At 40.3% G+C, this 19,461-nt stretch overlaps 1 protein-coding gene across 2 annotated transcripts in view; it reads left to right on the top strand.

The window, feature by feature from the left end:
* sema4c (sema domain, immunoglobulin domain (Ig), transmembrane domain (TM) and short cytoplasmic domain, (semaphorin) 4C) overlaps window positions 1-19,461 on the top strand; it is a 134,736-nt gene that overhangs the window by 86,117 nt on the left and 29,158 nt on the right. For both annotated transcript variants that reach the window (XM_037777183.1, XM_037777182.1), the window contains 5 exons: window positions 3,224-3,378; window positions 13,198-13,260; window positions 16,705-16,803; window positions 17,121-17,217; window positions 18,290-18,409. In XM_037777183.1, coding sequence (XP_037633111.1) covers window positions 3,224-3,378; window positions 13,198-13,260; window positions 16,705-16,803; window positions 17,121-17,217; window positions 18,290-18,409 — 534 coding nt within the window. The remainder of the gene's footprint in view (window positions 1-3,223; window positions 3,379-13,197; window positions 13,261-16,704; window positions 16,804-17,120; window positions 17,218-18,289; window positions 18,410-19,461) is intronic.

The following is a 19,461-nucleotide window of genomic DNA, read 5'->3' as shown; positions in this document are numbered from 1 at the left end:
AGAAGCAATCCAAAAAAAATACGGGCTCTTCCCTAAACAAATCCTGAGATAAATCACATCGATTCAGCCGTTTGATGTCAAAGGATCAATAACTGGGTTTACAAGGAGGCTAATATTCCCACTAATACCCTGAGTGATAGCCTAATCAGAGCGAAAGGCCTCATTTAGGCTTTTATTAAAATGCGATTTGCATCAGGATGTGCAGCACAGATAATGAACAATCTGCAGATTTACACCCGTTATCCAGCGTTTCATTTATGAGCATTCTTATGCTCTGCATTCTGTCCACGTCGGATCTCATTTTTCCATTTGTGACTCTAAATCCCTGTATTGTTGTGTGTATAGGTGCTCCGTATATAGCCTTGATTAAGCCGCTCTCTTCTCAGTGCTGCAGTGCTAGAGGAGTGTAGGAGTCCTTTAACAATCTTTAGTCTAAAAGCTGTGTCCAATTGCGGCAAAACACAATTTAGGTTGTTTTCCAAAACAAGATTAGCCGATTTTCTCAATTTGAAAATTACCAGTCTTAATGGAAAGTTTATTGAACAAGTGTATGAATGCAAACCTCCCGGCGACTGGCTCAATAACAAACCCACTTTAAAAACTCACATTAAAGCACACTGGCTGATGGAAGATGTTGACGCTGAGTTTCTTTTATAGATAAAAAGATTTTGATTCTGCAGCCTTGCAACCATTTCAATCAGCGCTAGATTATGGTATCATCAATATAGTACTACTTTAAAAGCTCTTGATGCTGCCTCTTTCACTCTGCTGTTATAGATTCATAACTGGCGGCACACGTCACTGCATTCCTCATCAAAACGAGGGGACTGGGAGGGCAAGTGCAATATCACTTCTTGTTTATTTGCACGGCTTTTTCCAAATAGACGACCACCTTATCTCGCTTCTGACATGCAGATCTGGGACTTATCAGACTTGCCTTGAAGACTGGCTTCTGCTCCAGGTTCTTAAAGTAAATACAGAGCTTGGGAAGCTCTCAGTTTGCACTGTTCCATCCTGCAGGAGTCATTTACGACAGATCGTAGGGCTAGATACTGCGGCTAGTCTCGGCAAACTCATTAAGATGAGTTATAACTGAGAGCTTTTAGTCCAAATATTATTTTTTTTTCATAACCTCAGTTAACGTTGATGTTTTCACTCTTTGCTAATTTGAAGTTTTTATCTTTATAAATAGAGGACTCATTTCTCTCAGTGTGTATAAATTGTGGATACTTCACTCTGGTGGTCCAGGATATAGCAGAGGTGTGAATGGGGTCAAATTGAATCTTGTAGCCACTTAAATGGAGTGAGAGGGCAGTTTGTCCACTACCTGCTGAACTGGAGAACACTACAAGCTATTAGCCAGTTCGCTAGCTAACAAAAACATTAAAGGTGCTCTATACGATATCCAGAGCATTAATACAACAGCAAACAACTATTTACTATGTAAAGATATAGAGGAGTAATGTCTACCTGAGCAGAGAACGAAGTCTCTCTCCCTCTGTGTGTGTTGTAATCAGAGCTTCTCTTTGCTTTGTTTGCGTAGCCAGTCCACCTTTTAGTGCGTGTGAGCGTGCCCTACTGGCTAGCTCACGGCCGCCGCTCTGCACTGCACTCACACGGCGGTTACAGCTGAGAACGCCGTCCCGACCGACGGTGGCGTCGTGGATTTGTAGCACTCACCCACCGGTTTCCTCTCTCAGGTTAACACTGTTATCTCTATTGGCACTGTTGCCGTTGTTTGCAGTGTCTGCAGTGTTAGTGTTATTAGCGCCGTTAGCTGCGAGCCGCCGACTCAGCCGTCACCATGTTGATGCTCTGAAATTCGTATGGAGCAGCTTTACTGTTTAAACCTGCACTAATTGATTTTTTTTTTGGCCACTTCGGGGGTAATGCAAAACACTGTGAACATTGTCATATAAATTACACATCCAACGGACAGTGAGAAACATTAGCATTTCCTTTTGAGTCGTGTTTCTGGCCACCAGGCAAATGTAAGTCCACTATTCAATCTTCTCAATCTCATTGAAGCTGTTTTTTTCCTCCACCAACTCCTGAAGGAAATATTTAGCTCTTTAGCTGCTAAATGCTATAGAGGATGGGAATGTGACGTCACCGACGGCAAGATGACCATTTTTGGAGGATAAGGATAGGTGTCAAAAGCTAACACAAAACACTACACAGTGAATAAGACTCAAAAGCTGAATTGTAGTATATATAGCATACAGTCAGACACAAAGGTAGCCTAACGTTATAGGTTTCATTTTGCAAGATGCCGGTAGATTAAATATGCAGTATTAACGGACGTTTAGTAAGTATTCCGTTAGCATAACATTAGCTAGCTTATCTTTGTCCGGAAGATTGTGTAGTAGGCATTTGGCTCGTAGATCTTGATGTCATACCTACCCATTTGTAAATTGGACATTGGCCTCAAAATTTTTACACATTTTTAACTGCTGACAGGTGTTCACTAACGCCAAAACACATCAGTGTTTCCGCATGCTCCGTACGCTACCCTCCGTACCCTCCATATTCACCAGCTAGCTGCTAACTTTGTCTTTCAGCCATGTGGTCCAGGGCAGGTATCGTACAGTGGGTTTATTACCGAAAACAGCTGCCTGCTACGTCTTGAAAAAAACACTGATGAGAGCGTTTAGCGCCTTTCAAAAAATGCTCTGTAGAACTGAGGAGGACTCAAATGTTTCAAGTTTATGTGTGTCACTTGGAGCCACATCTTTCACATCACACAGTCTTTTTTTTAAATATGTTTTTAAATGTTGATTAGAGCAGCTGTAAGGGTTACATTTGGTAGAAAGTGGATTGGAGAAATATTGAAGCTCAGATGGTGGAAGTTCATGAGCAGGTCTGGCCACGGGGTTAAAAATGTGCACCGTATATACTGTATATACTCACAAGTTCTGAATCTGAAAGCTGTGTAAGATGACACACAGTTCCCAATGAAAAGCAAAGATCTGGGTGAGATGCACCACGTAGCTACAGTATGAGCAGAATGGATGACATTGAGCTATAGGTGTTGCGTTGTTGTTGTTGAGTGGGCAAGGCTCGGCGGTGTGAATAAGCTGATACGTCAACAAGAGAAGTGTGAAATGTTCTTCTCAGGATTCATTCTGTCACCTGTTAACAGATCGATCCAAGGGAAGGTTGAGGTAGAGTGCAGCTACGTATTATCAGTAATGTAACAATGCCTCTCTGTGTCTTTCTCCAGATGTGTTGGACAGCATGGCGAGGTTCAGCATTCAGGGAGTGTTCAACTACAGCATGCTGACTCTGTCCGACCACGAAAGGGTTTTGTACGTCGGAGCGCGGGAGGCGTTGTTCGCCCTGGACCCAAACGACATCAGCAGACAGCTACGGCCTCAGGTAAACGCACGCATAAAGCACACTTTAAAGGATCTATTTTTCCATTTAAGGCGATTATTATTAACTTCAATATGGGAAGGATAGAAAGGATTTCAAGAAAAAAACAATTCCACAACACTGCCTCTGACTAACTGTCACTTGCAAATGCCCACACGTTGTTAAAAAGGCTTTTGTAGAAATGTGAGAAATGAAATGATAACACATAAGATTTAATATCACAGAGGTTCATGATGGACAGTCCAGGAACAAAAAGCATCGCCTCCTCCGCGCAGCCTCGTTACTGAGCACTGCAGAGATAAACACACATTTCAATTACTTTATTTAAATACACCAAATTCAATTAAGATATCAACTGTGATATAATTATTATAGAAAAGGTACAAAGGTATAAAAGGGAAAAACATAGAGCATAATCTCTGCCACACGTCTGTGCTGTCTAATAGACTAATTTGATTATTTTTTTGACTCACTTTTGGGCTCAAGGACATTTGAGAACACACACACAAAAAAAATGTTTTTGGCGGGCAATCAAAGAAGTCTACAGTAACAGCACCATAATAAACTTGACTGAGTCATACTAGTCGTTGGGTCTTTTATTGGTCTGGCCTGTACTGTGCTTCTTTTATTAAACCTCCAAGCCTTGTAGAGACTAATAATGTACGACCTGTCAAGCAATTTTATGCTTTCTCAAAAAGTGTTCTCCTTAAAGGGTCAAAAATATAATAGAGTGTATTAATTAGCTAAGAGCCCTCCATGTTAACTATTTAAAAGCAGAAAACAGCTTTGCTTTTATCTTCACCCGCATGTATTTAGGAAGATTTTACCAAAATACACAAACCTAAGTGTTATCGCATTTCTTTCAACCATAGAAAAGTATATGGAGCCCTGAAATGGACAATATATAGTTATCATAGATTGAATACGTCAATGAATAATATTGTTTTTTTTAAATGAAAATGAAATGTAAAAACAAATGTAATTATTTACGGAAGATGATTAGGGCCACATCTGAAAAATGTATTGGAGTTCTCACTTTAAACTCAGAACTCCAATACATTTTTCACATTATTACCCTAATCTATGGAGGACGGAACCTGCCAAAGTCAAAACTAAATTAATAAATAAATAAATAAATAAATAAATGTGTCATTAAATGTAGCTAAAATATTAAAAAATAAATGTAGCCATTAATTAATTGATCAAATGTGACATAAAATTGGTATTTCTGTTTTATTTCCCTTATTTATTATAGTCATGCACCCTGACCCCATGATGACACAGGTTGAGTGACAGCCCCCCTCGTTAATATATATATTGTTAATAATGAGGCAGACATGCATAAAGAATATTAAAAGAAATGTGTAAAGAAATGTATAAAGACAAGAATACAGAAATAAATAAGTTTGGGAAATGAGAGAAGGGGTGGAATGCAAAGGGAAAATCATGCAGAAATACAAAAAATGAATAAAAAATAATTGCAAAAATAAATTAATTAATTTGAAAATTAATAAAACTAAATACACAAATAAATAAAAGGGAAGATTAAACAGAATAGTAAATAAATAAGGGAATTAATAGAAGGATAAAAAAAATAATTAATGGCTACATTTATTTTTTATATTATTTTTGCTACATTTTATGACATATTTATTTATTGAGTCATTTATTTATTTATTTATTTATTAGTTAATTTTCTTTTTTGGCAGGTTCCGTCCTACATACTAATCATCTTCTGTACTGTTTCTATTGTGGTCCTTGATGAAGAAGGTAGCTAGCAGTTAGGTAGCAAGCTGAAAAAGGCTTCATCTCTTTTTACACTCATATTTTGATTATATAACTCTCAATGTTAATTATCGATGTGTCATTAAGTGTAGTGTTTTAGACTTTTGAGTCAGTTCTAGGCTCCGTACATGAAATCTTTCAACTAAACTAAACCACGAAAATCACCTAAACTTGCTCCAAAAACAAGGTCTTATAATAAAGATTCATTGTTAATCAGGAAAAGGATTTTTACACGATCAAGTTTTATATATTTTTTGGCCCGAGTTCAGATGTTTTCTGACAAGTTATTACTTTATTTGGAGGTTATTTATGTTATCTGTTGCTAAAAGCCTCCAAAAGGAATAGTTTGAGTAAGCTTCCAAATGTTAAGATGGTAATACGGGCTGCTATTGGCTCCATTATTTCATTTCTGTCAGCACAAACATATCCGCTGTGAATGTGTGGGAGTACACAGGCACTCTCACGCACACACACACACTTTCACAGGCTTTGGCCCTGTTTCTCAGAGTTTACGATGCACTTATTCAATCAGGTTGTTTTTATTGTCCTTGTTTTAATTTGTGTATCTTGTTTTTTCTGTGAAGCACTCTGGGGCAATCCTGTTTGTTTGAAAGCGCTCTATAAATACCCTTGACTTGACCTGATACACGCACACACACACACACACACTTCAGATGCTAAAGCCTCAGAGACTCAATGTGGTTTTGCTTTGCTCCCTCAATAATTGGTCCATATTGCAATCAATACAATTACAGCAGTCCAGTGAAGGTGTAGTGAGCAGCCTGCAGCGGTTTGGGAATTGTTAACTGATTTAGAGGCGTAATGAGCAGTTATTAGATGCACACACACACACCGACTCAGGCTGTTTGAGTGAGGGTTATGAGTCTTACAGTAATGATAAGACCACCTGTTGTCACCCCCCCTACAGTGTGCAATGTAGAGGGAAGGAGCCACACAGAAAAAATGACAGTGAGGACGAAGGAATAGTCCGTCCCCTCTGTCACCATCTGCCCATCACCGTCTCACCCCTCCGCCCCGTTCCTTCCGTTAACCGCTACCCTTTTATTTCTTTGCTGCTGTCGCTGTCTTCGCTCATTACTTCCATGTCTGTCTTTCTTTCCGTGAATATTTTCTAAGGATGTTTTTCTCAGGATTGTGCCCTTTTATTTTGTGTCTGAAGTGCTTCCTCTTATATTATTTAGTTCTTTCCCATGGCAATTGTTTGTCATTATTTCATTTATTAATTCCGTTCCTCCCCGTGTGGTACCTCAGACACCACTGATCCAATTTGGACTAAATTTGCTACAGTAATGCACCGTTTCACCTCACTTCGGCATTTTAAAAGCAACTAAATGTTCCAATGACATGAAAATAAATTCACATATCCACCTAATCCTTGCTCTACACATTTGTTTTTTGAACCCATCAGTGTACACTGAATCACACTTCCAACCAGCACTTTGAGTTACTTGAGAACCTGTGTTCTCTTTTTATTCTTCATTAGCTAATGGTCAAAGCGTGGGCTGCATTACTTGTGCTGACAACCAAGTTGCCATGTAATAGCACTGAGGTGCTTTGTTTTCGTTAGTTGAGACCTTTTTACTGATGTAAGACACTTAAGATTTGTCTTTATTCAGTCTTGGAACCCATCGACTATCAGTCTGACAACGGATAAGCCTCTGGGGGGGAAGGGGGCTGTATTTCTGGGGTTCCGGTAGGGCTGCACGATTATGGCCAAAATGATAATCGTGATTATTTTGATCAATATTGAGATTATTTATCACTATTATTCATAGATTTTAGGGACAAAATATTTTTATTGCAATTTCACATTTAAATAAACTGAGCTCCATGCATGGAAATGAGTTACAATATAATAAGTGTCTGATTAAGATAGTTGTTCCAAATGTTTTTAAGGTTGTTCCTCCACAGCTTATTTTGGACTTGCAGTTGTGACAAGTTTTATGTGTTCTTCACTCACACTGAAGAACTGTTGTGTGTTTCTGTGACATTTCTGACCGTGCAGCTGTGTGCCGACGTAAAACCATCACGTGGCGCCTGCACATGTGTGTGTGACCGGCAAAAAATTAGATAGCCTGTATGAGACTGCTGAAAATCATCGGGCTCCGATCAGCTGCTGACTGACGGTGCTTCTCTAGCTGTTAGTTTAGGAAGCACTTGATTTCTGCAGCAGAGTTTTCTATGATCTGGGCACGCATTTTGAACGTCAATACCGCAATCCATCATGTTCATTTAATTGTGGGAAGCCAAAATTGTGATCACGATTAATATTCAATTAATTGTGCTGCCCTATATCCAGGCCAAGATTCCTTCTTTTCGCGCTGCTCATTGTTTACAATCCGATTAGCAACATGAGATGCGAAACTGAAGTTGGAGTGGAGAGATGACGTGTACGACTGGAATGTTTCACAAGTAGCTGGTTTACAAGCTAATTTTAAGTCAATAAAAAGCTAAATCATCGTCATACGATAGCCGGTGGGTTCCGATATTGCATATTCGGCCAATGCGTTCTCCACACGGACCGTTTATCTGCATTCAATCAAAGCCTGCTCAAACGTGATTGGTCAATACTGCTCGGACTACCGACGGAAACCACAATGGTTCCGATACCAAAATCTTGTCCCGTTGCATATGAATGCAGAATCTCTTTATAGAGATTAGTCTTTGCTAAATATTAAAGGTACAGTGTATGGGATTTGATGACATCTGGTGGTGTGGTTGCAGATTGCAACCCCCTGAGTACCCAGGTACTTTAGGACCAACGGAAATCTGACGGCACCACGGTTTGGCAGTCTGCAGTTCACGTTACATCAGAATCACAAGCGTGTCGGTGAACTACGGTGGCCTTCAGGTAACGTAAAAACGTGAAAGGCTCTCTCTAGAGCCAGTGTTTGGTTTGTCTATTCTGGGCTACTGTAGAAACATGACAGAGCAACACGGCGGACTCCGTGAAGAGGACCCGCTCATTATGTAGACATGATGAGCTCATTCCAAGCTAACGGAAACACAACGATTCCTAGTTCCAGGTGATTATACACTAATGAAAACATAGTTATGAATGTTATATTGCATTTCTGCTGATAGTTCCCATGAAATGTTACACACTGTTCCTTTAAACAAGGACCATGTACTCAAAATGAGAAGAGATGATTTATGCCAGATTTAGCTATTGGCTAATTTCCATCTGCAGTCCCTGGGCAGGTTCACACAGAACAATCACCAGACATTCATTTCCATGCAACACCATTCGCATAGTCTCCATCACACTAACAGTTACGCAGACAAATCTACAAGCGCGCATCAACATATAAATACCAGCACATAAATCCAGTTCAACTATTAAATTACAAGTCATTACAATTAAGAACCTGAATCACAGTCAAATTAATGTCGACATGACTGGTTGCTCAATATCCATTTCTTAGCGCCATGGGAAAAAAGAATGAAAGTCTGTGCAAGTTTGAAACTCAGCTGGAAGCATATTCCGACGATCAGAGCGGAGCTGGAAAAAAAAGCTCTTCAGTGGTGGAGCATTGTAAATTATCTTGAATACCAATTGAACTTCTAACAGAATGAGGTTTTTCAAAACTTAAGAGGTTGTATTTTGGACAGTATGTTACAGTGATGGTGATTTAAAATTCTAATTCTTGTTGAAAAAGAATCACAATTGGTTTTCAGCACAGTCTTACTGGCCTGGGACCAGCAGGATATACAATAATGAAGATGTGAAAACTTTTTAATATGGCTTTCATAAAATAATCTCATTGTGTAAATATTTTGTAAAAGCACCAATGGTCAACCATATTTATGTCGTCGCAATTACGATATTGAGGTATTTGGTCCAAAATATTGTGATATTTGATTTTCTCCATATCACCCAGCCCTAGAACGAACAAACCAAACACTGGCTCTAGCGAGAGCCTTTCTCGCTTTTACGTTACCTGAAGGCCACCGTAGTTCTCTGACACTCTTGTGAAACTGCAGTAACGTGAGCCACGGAGTGCAAAACCGTGGTACCACCATTCGCCGTCTAACTTCCGTGCTCCTATAGTAGTGTTATTATGGTGAGGGTCATGTTACCGCAGTCTTTGAAAGGGAAGACTGAGCGGAGGGGTTTTCAGTTGGTTGCAATCTGCAACCACACCACTGGATACCGCCAAATCCTACACAATGTACCTTTATCCATATACTGTCTACAAGTATTTGTCACACAAAGACTCTAAGGCCCTGTTCAGACCTGGCATTAACATGCGTCTTGGGTGATACGATCACAAGTCGACAGCTCTAAGTAAGTCTGTTCGCATTAGAATGCGTCTCCACATGCGTTTTGAGTGACCACTTGCGATCGAACCTCACTTCCCCGCTCTATATGCAAATAAACACGTAGTAACTCACCGCTAATACAGCAGACATTGCGACATGAGATTACAGAAATGTCAATAGTAATATCTACATATTTGTGAATTCAGGTAAATCTTTTTTTGACATGAAGATATAGTGTAAGGGGGCGCCGCGGTAGCTCACCTGGTAGAGCGGGCGCCCCTTGTACCAAGTCCTTACTGCAGCGGCACGGGGTTCGAAACCCGACCTGTGGCCCTTTGCTGCATGTCATCCCCTCTCTCTTTCTCTCCCCCCATTCAATAACTATCTCTGGCTCTGTCAATAAAGCAATACAAGCCCCAAAAAATAATCTTTAAAAAAAATATACTGTAAGGTTACTGTCTACCGGCAGTCCCCGGGGCCCTATGTGCCGCCAACAGCGGGAAACAGAGCTCCAGAAAGTCCTTGATGAGAGCGAGTAGGCAGGCGGGCGGGTGTAAGCTTTGTGCAGAGCACCGGAACAAAAACACAGACACGTCTCAGACGGTAAGATAATAATGCACTTCCCGTGCCTATAGATAAGATATATTTCAATAAAACCGACGACTATTCACATGAGGAGCACAGTGAGACCCCGCGGATCCAAGTTGAGTAGGCGGTCCTTAATGTGGCTCAAGACACATTTGCGTACATACTGTTAAAAGAATGTTGCCATATGCATCCCAGACCAATGTGGTCTGAGTGATCGGATCTCAATGCGTCCTCAATAAATCTTGAGTGCGTTCACACCTGTACTTACAGTAGAGCTGTCCACTTGTGATCGGATCACCCAGGACGCATGTTAGTACCAGGCCTGAACAGGGCCTGAGCTGTATCTAAAGACACTAATGTGGAGAGAGCTTATTATTAGTGCCCTGCGTTAGTGTTAAAGGTCCCATATTGTAAAAAGTGAGGTTTTCATGTCTTTTATATTATAAAGCAGGTTTAAGTGCTTTATAAATACTGTTAAACTATCAAAACGCTCAATATACGGAGAAACACACACAGCCCGTATTCAGAAACTGTGCGTTTGAAACAAGCTTTTAGGATTTCTGTCCATTTGTGATGTCACAAATATACAATATATAGATTATTACACGGTTTTAAACATAAACATTCTAAATGCGTCCCAGTTTATTTACTGTTGCCGTATATGCAAATAACATCAGCTGACAGGAAGTAAACATGGACCCAAACTGTTGCCTAGCAACGCAGTTCCGTTGCAATTCCGTTGCAATGCACTAAAACGGAGCGTTTCAGACAGAGGGTAAATACAGGTATATTCAGGCAGACAGTATGAGGAAAATAAAGTGTTTTTTTTAACATTACAGCATGTAAACATGTTCTAGTAGAAACACAAAATACAAGTATGAATCGGAAAATGAGCACGATATGGGACCTTTAAAGTAGAGGACATTTACTTTGGCAGATGGGTCTTTGTAGGCTGTTAGGCATTAACACCAAGAGCTACTACTGCTTCTACTACTGCCTGGTATTATTTGTAAAATACCTGATGTGTGTGGAGCAAATGAAGAGTTAAATTTCTTCATTAGATAATAAAGCAGACAGTGATTAGTGACTGATGAGGATCCCTTGGGAACAAATTAGAAGTAACAATAAACTGCTGGTGTTGCCATGCTTCATTTTATCTCGTCTTCCTTTAAAAACTCTAGTGCATTAGTCAAAACCACAGATCCTACAGGTAATATTTCACAGCCACTGATCCTGATGATTAATTCAGTTATTAAATCTGAACCATTACAACTCCATCATCTCCGCGGTGAGAATTAAATGTGGACATTCAGCACACAGTGGTAGGGGAGGCACATAAAAGTCGGAATTATAAGTTGAGTTTGTAGAGCCCAGTCTATCTACCAGTACAGTATATGGCAATAACCCATTGTTTGATTGCTGTTGGTTCAAACCCACTCAAGTAAATCAGAGTCTCATACTGAATTTGCAGCAGCTCTCTGCCTGTAATGACCAGTGTAATTATTTCTAATGGTGTGGAAACCTCTTAGTAAACACAGTTCATATTTTGGACTTCTACCCACGGAGCAAAAGTTCAGCCATGTGTCACACAGCCATTAAAAAAAGCAGCCACTGTGAATAACACTAAATAGCAAAAGTCAGCGGTTAAGGGAAGTGTGGACATATAAAGTGTGAACGAATGTGCACATTTCTTTTTTATCTGCTCCCCGCTGATGTACATGTTTCAACAGAAATGTACCATTTGGAGGACAAAAGCTTGTCACGGGAGTCGTGCTTTCTACAGGTGCATTATGGTACACTTTCTCACCAGTCTGTCTTTGATCCTTTAAACAATGGTGTAATCATTAGGGAGGTTTGCTGCACTAAGAACCTCACAGTTTCCTAGCTGCCGCTAACGGTGTGTTTGATGATGGAGCCAACTCAGAAGCCCCGCTGCCAGCCAGGGACTGAACCCGGGTCTCTGCAGCGCTGCTTTTTTCCCTGCACCGCCTAGGCGGCTCAGTCCGTGGACTGTTTTAACTGTTTCTTTAGCTCAAGGTGAACCTCCTTTCAGCAACCACTTTGTACCTATTTGGTGGACCGAAAAGTATGCGCCCTTCTCATTAGGGCCCATTATGTGCAAAATGTACATTTTTTTCAGTATAAAATGTACAAAATGTTGTTGCTATAGTTACAGCAGCGAGTGGTCAAGAGTGCAGTCTATAGGTTGAGTTTGTTGCCATGACGTCTCTCTTTAAGTGCACACTTTTAGAAACACATCTATTTATTTTTATGCCTCCGCGCCGGCAACAGCCATGGCCGGAGGCATTATGTTTTTGGGTTGTCCGTCTGTACGCGATATGTCAGGAACACCTATGGGTTTTTTTGATGAACTGATTCGATTTTGGTGGTCAAAGGTTAAAGGTCAAAGTCACTGTGACCTTACGTCCGTCCCATTCTCGTGTACGCGAGTGCACATGAGTGCCTGAAGGGAATTTCTTCATATTTGGCACAAACGTCCACTTGGACTTGAGGATGAACTGATTCGATTTTGGTGGTCAAAGGTCAAGGTTACTGTGACCTTACATCCGGTCCGTTGTTGTGAAAGCGATATCTCAGGAAAGCCTGGAGGGAATTGTATTACATTTGGCACAAACGTCTACTTGGACTCGAGGATGAATTGATTTGATTTTGGTGGTCTAAGGTCACTGTGACCTCACATCCGCCCCATTCTCGTGAAAGCTATATGTCAGGAACGCCTTGCAGGAATTTCTTCAAATTTGGCCCAACCGTCCACTTGGACTCAGGGATGAACTGCATTGGATTTTGATGGTCAAAGGTCAAGGTCACTGTGACCTTACATCCTTCCCATTTTTGTGAAAATCTCTCGGGAACGCCTGGAGGGAATTGTATTACATCTGACACAAATGTCCATTTGGACTCCAGGATGACCTGATTAGGATTTGGTAGTCAAAGGTCAACATTTTTGGCCATAACTCAAGGAATCATATGCTAATTATGACAATTTCACACAAATGTCTTATAGTATAAAATGATGAAGTGATGACATTTTGGACAGACATGTAGATGTAAACTGACACTCGACCGGTTGGCGGAGGCACACGCAGCACCTTTCCTGTATCGACATGTTGCCCACATGACATCTGTGTCTTTCTTTTTCTCCAGATCGACTGGCCGGCTCCGCAGGATAAGAAGAGAGAGTGTGTTGCCAAGGGGAAGAACAACCAGGTAACATGGATTTTAGCTGACAGAGTGGTGTTGGGGTTAGCTGCCTTGCTCAAGGGGCACCGTGGCAGTAGTTTTTAAGACAGTAGTTTATGAGAGCAACATTACTCACTTTCACTTTGCTCAATTACATTTTGTCAAGTCAGTCTGGGGTTTTCAAACTGGAAACCTTCCAGTCATTACATTAGCACACAGTGAAGTGTGTCTTCCAGACGGGGGTTAGGATCAGCAACTTTTAAGGTGGTTCTGCTCCAGAGAGAATCTAAAGACTGATGCTGAGGCTTCATATTTAAAAAGACAGACATGGCAGTGGTATCAATCTTCTCGTGTATCTCTCCGCAGGAAACTATTCCATTAATATTATGCGTTCTAATAATGATGTGCCAAAGTCTGAGAAGCATTCTTCAATCAGATTCTTTTTTTAAAAATGTAACAAAACTCATAACTTTTTCTAAATATTTTATGTCGGGCTGTCAAAGTTAACGCGTTAACGCAAATTTGTTTAAACGCCACCAACTAAATTTCTTTAACGCATTAACGCAACTTGGGACTTTTAGGTTGGAGCGGGCTCAGTTTTAAAGCTAGAGTGAAGATACTGGTATCATATTAAACTAGGAACCCTAAAGAATCCATTGGTACCAACCATGTCATACTAGCTTGTCGAGCAAGAGGTTAAATAACGCTCCAAACTTACGCTAAATTTTGGCGAGGAAAAACTGGCATGACCATTTTCAAAGGGGTCCCTTGACCTCTGGCCTCCAGATATGTGAATGAAAATGGGTTCTATGGGTACCAATAAGTCTCCCCTTTAAAGACATGCCCAATTTATGATAATCACATGCAGTTTGGGGCAAGTCATAGTCAAGTCAGCACACTGACACACTGACAGCTGTTGTTGCCTGTTGGGCTGCAGTTTACCATGTTATGATTTGAGCATATGTTTCATGCTAAATGCAGTACCTGTGAGGGTTTCTGGACAATATTTGTCATTGTTTTGTGTTGTTAATTGACTTCAGATAATAAATATACACATTAATTTGCATAAAACAGCATATTCGCCCACTCCCATGTTGATAAGAGTATTAAATACTTGACAAATCTCCCTGTAAGGTACATTTTGAACAAATGAAAAAAAATTAATTTGCGATTAATCACAATGAACTATGGACATTCATGTGATTAATCATGATTAAATATTTTAAATGATTGACAGCCCTAATTTTATGATGATATTTAACAGAGGAGTAACTATTTGTAATTCAGAATTAAACCCTTACATCGAGCCTCCAGGTTGTGGTACATTTCTCAAGCACAGACAGTGAACTGCTTCACACTTTAGTCCCAGCAAGAGCTCCTTGCTGCTTAGACTGCATAATGTACATTTGCAAGGAGTTTCGTTTAATATTTTATAGAAGCACGCAGAGCTTTTTGGAAAACGGAGCTAAAACTTCTCTCATTGCAGTAACAGTAACCTTTGATGTGGTTTGAAACAGAAGGGGAAATAGTTAACTGGAGTGCAGTGCAGTAGCAATAGTAGCAACACTATTTTAACTTAAAATGACTAACAGAAAAAAAAAAACATGTTGAGAAATGAGTTCCAGAAACACTCCAGTGTTTTCAAATAGTTATAAAAACTTAATTTGTATTCAAAATTCACCTTTTGAAAATTGTCATAAAATACAGCATGATGGCCTGTGATCAGGATAGAACATTTAGTTAAAAAAAAATACTGCATTTAGTCTGCACAGCTACTGTAGTCTAGTGCCTATATATATATATATATATATATGACAGGAATTGACTTACTCTGCAAGAATAACCATATGGGGTTTACACTGCCCGACGTTATACTTAATGTCAATCTTTTTCTGTAATAGTGTAGTCGTGGGCCTGAAAGTGGCCCGTCTGCCAGACACAGCTCATCCTGATTATCCTCGCTGATTGCAGGAGCTGTAAAAAAATGAGTTTTAAAAAATCATATTGCTCCTATTACAGCCGTGAGATACAGATATTGTTTTGCTGCTTCAAAGGCAACATCAAGTGGATGCGCTGAATTATTCATTCCTGTAGCATCATGTGTGAGCATCTGTTTCCAATTTCACTCAAAGAGCTTTATTGTTCATCACAGCACAGACATTAAAGGGCACTACCCATAAAACGCTGCATATATTACACTGTTAATTACACGCATATCTTTTGAATGGAAACAATCTGTTGCTTCTTTGTGTGGTTTAAAGGTTACTTAGATAATGTGGTTGCATCACTACATCATCTATTAAAGCTGGGGTTGGCAATCTGCTTCAAAAACATATTTTGTTATATTGGTTGAAATTGTCTTTACATCCCGACAGCAATCAATAAATCAAATGCTCTGACAGTAAAAAAGAAAAGAATCTGGTATCTGTGGCTGTCGCAGGACTGTAATAAGCCCGTCCAATCATTTCATTCGCTCTGAATGATGCTAGCTTGACAGCTGTGAGTACTAACAATAGTCATGTTTGTTGTTTATGTTCATAATGATAATTTTGGGGGAGTGGCTTTGGAGGGAGGCCTGAAGGGACAGACTCAGTGTTGCCGACTTGGCGACTTTCTCTCTAGATGTAACAACCTTTGGAGCTAGTGTTGCTATCCACTTTCATTGGAAAAGAGTTGGCAACACTAGGTGTGTGCGGTTGGATAATGTTTCAAATCTAGCGTACTCTTGCTAGTTTTTTAAGATTACCAACTCTAGCTTTAAAGCGGCAGTAGGCAGAATATTTTTGGCATCATTGGGCAAAAATTCCATAATAACCTTTCAGCATATTGTAATTCAAGTGTTCTGAGAGAAAACTAGACTTCTGCACCTCCTCATGGCTCTGTTTTCAGGCTTTAAAAAATCTGTTCATTCAACGGAGGCAGCTGTCAATCACTCACAAACTAATTTCTCACGTAAAATATTTTCAGAAACATCTTGTAGTGTACTGTTTAGCTATAAAATGAGAAAGTTTCCTCCGGCTGGAGGGCGGTGCTCGGTATTTCCTCAACTGATCAGTATTTTACAGCTAAACAGTACACTACAAGAAGTTTCTGAAAACATGTCATGTGAGAAATAGGCATTACATTTGCTCCAACCTGCCTACTCCAGCTTTAAATGATGTCCTAGTCAATAGGATACTTGTATAACTGTGTTTAAATTGACCGACTTCATGCACAAAACAAATAAAAGTAAAATGTTCTTGGAGACTGCCAGTGTTCGGTGTCTTTAAGTTTTTTCTACACCATTTGTACATCCAAAAAAATAACAGAAAATGGCACAGCCAAAAGCTCCTTTCCATCGCTGACTGGCCAACTGATTTCACATATTTTTAATAAAAGCATATTATCAGCGAACGTGGCTTAACAGAAGACAAAAACAAAACTGTCCAACAGACAACAGCATTCTAACAATTCCTCCTCTTGCCTTCACAGACCGAGTGCTTCAACTACATCCGTTTCCTGCAGAGCTACAACCACACGCACCTCTACACCTGCGGCACCTACGCCTTCCAGCCCAAATGCACCTACGTGGTAACTATGCATGCACGTTTGTGTGTGTGTGTGTGTTTCCCTAGATACAGTTACTGCGAGCCGGTGCTGACAGGTGTCAACTTGAGCCCATCTGACCTCAGGCTAAGACCACTGTGTGATAAAAATAAAAATGAATGCAATGGAAAACAGTATATGCCATGTTGGGTTAGCTGAATGTGTGAATGTTAGTGTGCGTGTGCATATGTGTGACACTGATGCGACAGGACAACATGACGAGGGGTGAAGCTATGGTCATGGTCATGTGATACACACCGACCACGGAAATGAAACACCTGTGTTTCTGTGTGTGTTTGCAGAAGGCGGATTATTTTACGCTCAACGCTGCAGCCCTGGAGGATGGGAAGGGTAAATGCCCTTATGACCCTGCCAAGGGGCACACTGGCCTGATAGTGGGTGAGTAAAAGTGTGTGTAGCACATACTGTGCTTAGCTTTATGTAAATGCATGCATGTTTTCATGTACTCCATATCCATAGACACACTTTTTTATAGTATAAGAAAATAGGGATGCGCTGATTTGCTGGCCGATATTCACCTTGTTGACTGCCATTGACCAATCGGCAAATAAGATGAGATTCGCCGATGGGTGTGGCCGATGTTTATCTGTTGTTTTGCGTCAAATTTGCGGCAGCTAAATGTTGTGCTGGTTATTTGCGTTGCATCGGCTTTGGACAATATATGGCGTTCAAAAAAATATATATTTTTGATTGGGCCGTATAAGTACTGAAACATTTTTCTCATTGAGTAGGTAGTTGTATAGCAGCTAAAAGGCTTTTGAAGCAGTTATTTAAAAAAATAAAAATAATAATAATCTTCTTCATGTGAAAGAAGGTTATATTAAAAGTTGTTCCATAAATTTGTTTGATTGAATTTGTGCTCATCCAAAGACAGTGTAATGAAATGCTGAATGACTTTAAGACAAGAGGTCTTTGTTTCCCTCAGCCAAATTGTTATATCAAACATCAGTATCGGCCCAGAACTTTGCAATCGGTGCATCCCTATAAGAAAATGCAAGTTTCTAAGTATTTCTGAACGAGTGTAATGATCATTTAAGGATCATGTTAAATGAATAAAAAAATGCATGATTAGTCCTTAGTTGGAAATGCATCCCTATCAAAAAATCAACCCAGTCAGCTCCTGTTGTTCCATCCCAGCAGTCTGTACGGTAAAGCGAACAGCACCGCCGTGTTTTTACGGCTCTAACAGAAGCATAAAACGTCCATCAAATCTCCACAAACCGCTCCTGCAGCACTTCCCATCTGTTTTGTAGCCGTGCGATTGCTGCCGAGAGTCCTGGAGTCCAATTTAACTTTGCATGCTGCATTCACTCTCAGTGTGCACAGCCTCTGTGAACCTAAAGGAACCCATTCTCTTGTCTTCTTCTTTGTGCCTCCCCCGCTGAGCCGGTGTCCTTCTCTCAGGCCTGAATAACAGCATTAAACTAAAGCTTGTATTTCATTGGTACAGATAAGGAGCTGTACTCGGCAACGCTCAACAACTTCCTGGGTACGGAGCCAGTCATTCTGAGGAACCTGGGCCAGCAGCACTACAGCATGAAGAGCGAATACTTGCCTGCCTGGCTCAACGGTAAGGACATTAAGAAAGACAAAGAGAAAGAAGTGGTAAACCTGCCAGCTGAAAGAGAGCGACAAGGAGAGAAGAAATAACCAAATTGGTTTGCCTAGCCCCAACCCTCTTAGCTACTGTTGCTACATCTGTCAAAGCTTTATTCTAGCACGGATTACAATGATAACGGTGGCACATTTACTACTCAAAACTCGAAACATTTTTGGAAACAATAGTTCTTCAATTTCATACAGAATTAAGCGGCAGGCTTTTCATTTCTAGCTGACAACCGACGATTTTGTTGGCTAAAATGACGACTCTTGTCAGCAGACTTTTATCAGCTTTTATCAGCTCTGATGAGATGTTCGAAAAACTGCCTCCAGCTGACTTTTTAATCTTTCCAGCTGGCTCGTGCTAAAACAAATGTAAAAGGGGTCTTAAATCTGCACTTATTGGCTACATACGTGATACTTTGTAATGCTAAAAGACTGAGGCTAAAAGAGTCAGCATCTTCACCAGTTAATGGTGCACCTAAAAGGCACGGAAATAAAGCAAAAGCATCGTTCTCGTTCTCGTATTGCAGATTAGCTAATCAACCCTAGTGCTACGGGACATTATTAGAAGTAGAAAATGAATTCAAATGTTATTTCTGTCTATTATAACCCTGTTTGGATGCTACTGTAGATAAACCGACTTGGACGAGCAACACAGAGGTTAAATCCCTGCCTTATTCTTTGTGTTTTCAAAACAATGAGTCTCATTTATGCAAACTAAAAGGCTTTAAGAGAAGAAGGGCTAACCGATGAACTTGGCAAATGTAATGCAATCTCGGGTAACGGGTAGCTAATGATCTGCTACAGTACTTACTACTAGCTAGCCACACTGTTTGCACTACTAGTTTACCACTAGATTTTGTAAGCCAGTTGCCATCCATGCAAACATTTATAGCTTACGTTAAAACAACACACTGTTGAATACATTCCTTACGCTTTTACCGTGACGTCACCCATCTGTTTGTGGACTGCCGTTTTGAAGCCTCGAGTTCGGCATTTTGGTCGTCACCATCTTGGTTT

Source organism: Sebastes umbrosus, chromosome 8 (genome assembly GCF_015220745.1).
Source record: "Sebastes umbrosus isolate fSebUmb1 chromosome 8, fSebUmb1.pri, whole genome shotgun sequence".
Lineage (NCBI taxonomy): Eukaryota > Metazoa > Chordata > Actinopteri > Perciformes > Sebastidae > Sebastes > Sebastes umbrosus.
The sequence above is the reverse complement of the archived record's forward strand: the minus strand, read 5'-3'. Positions and strand labels throughout refer to the sequence as shown.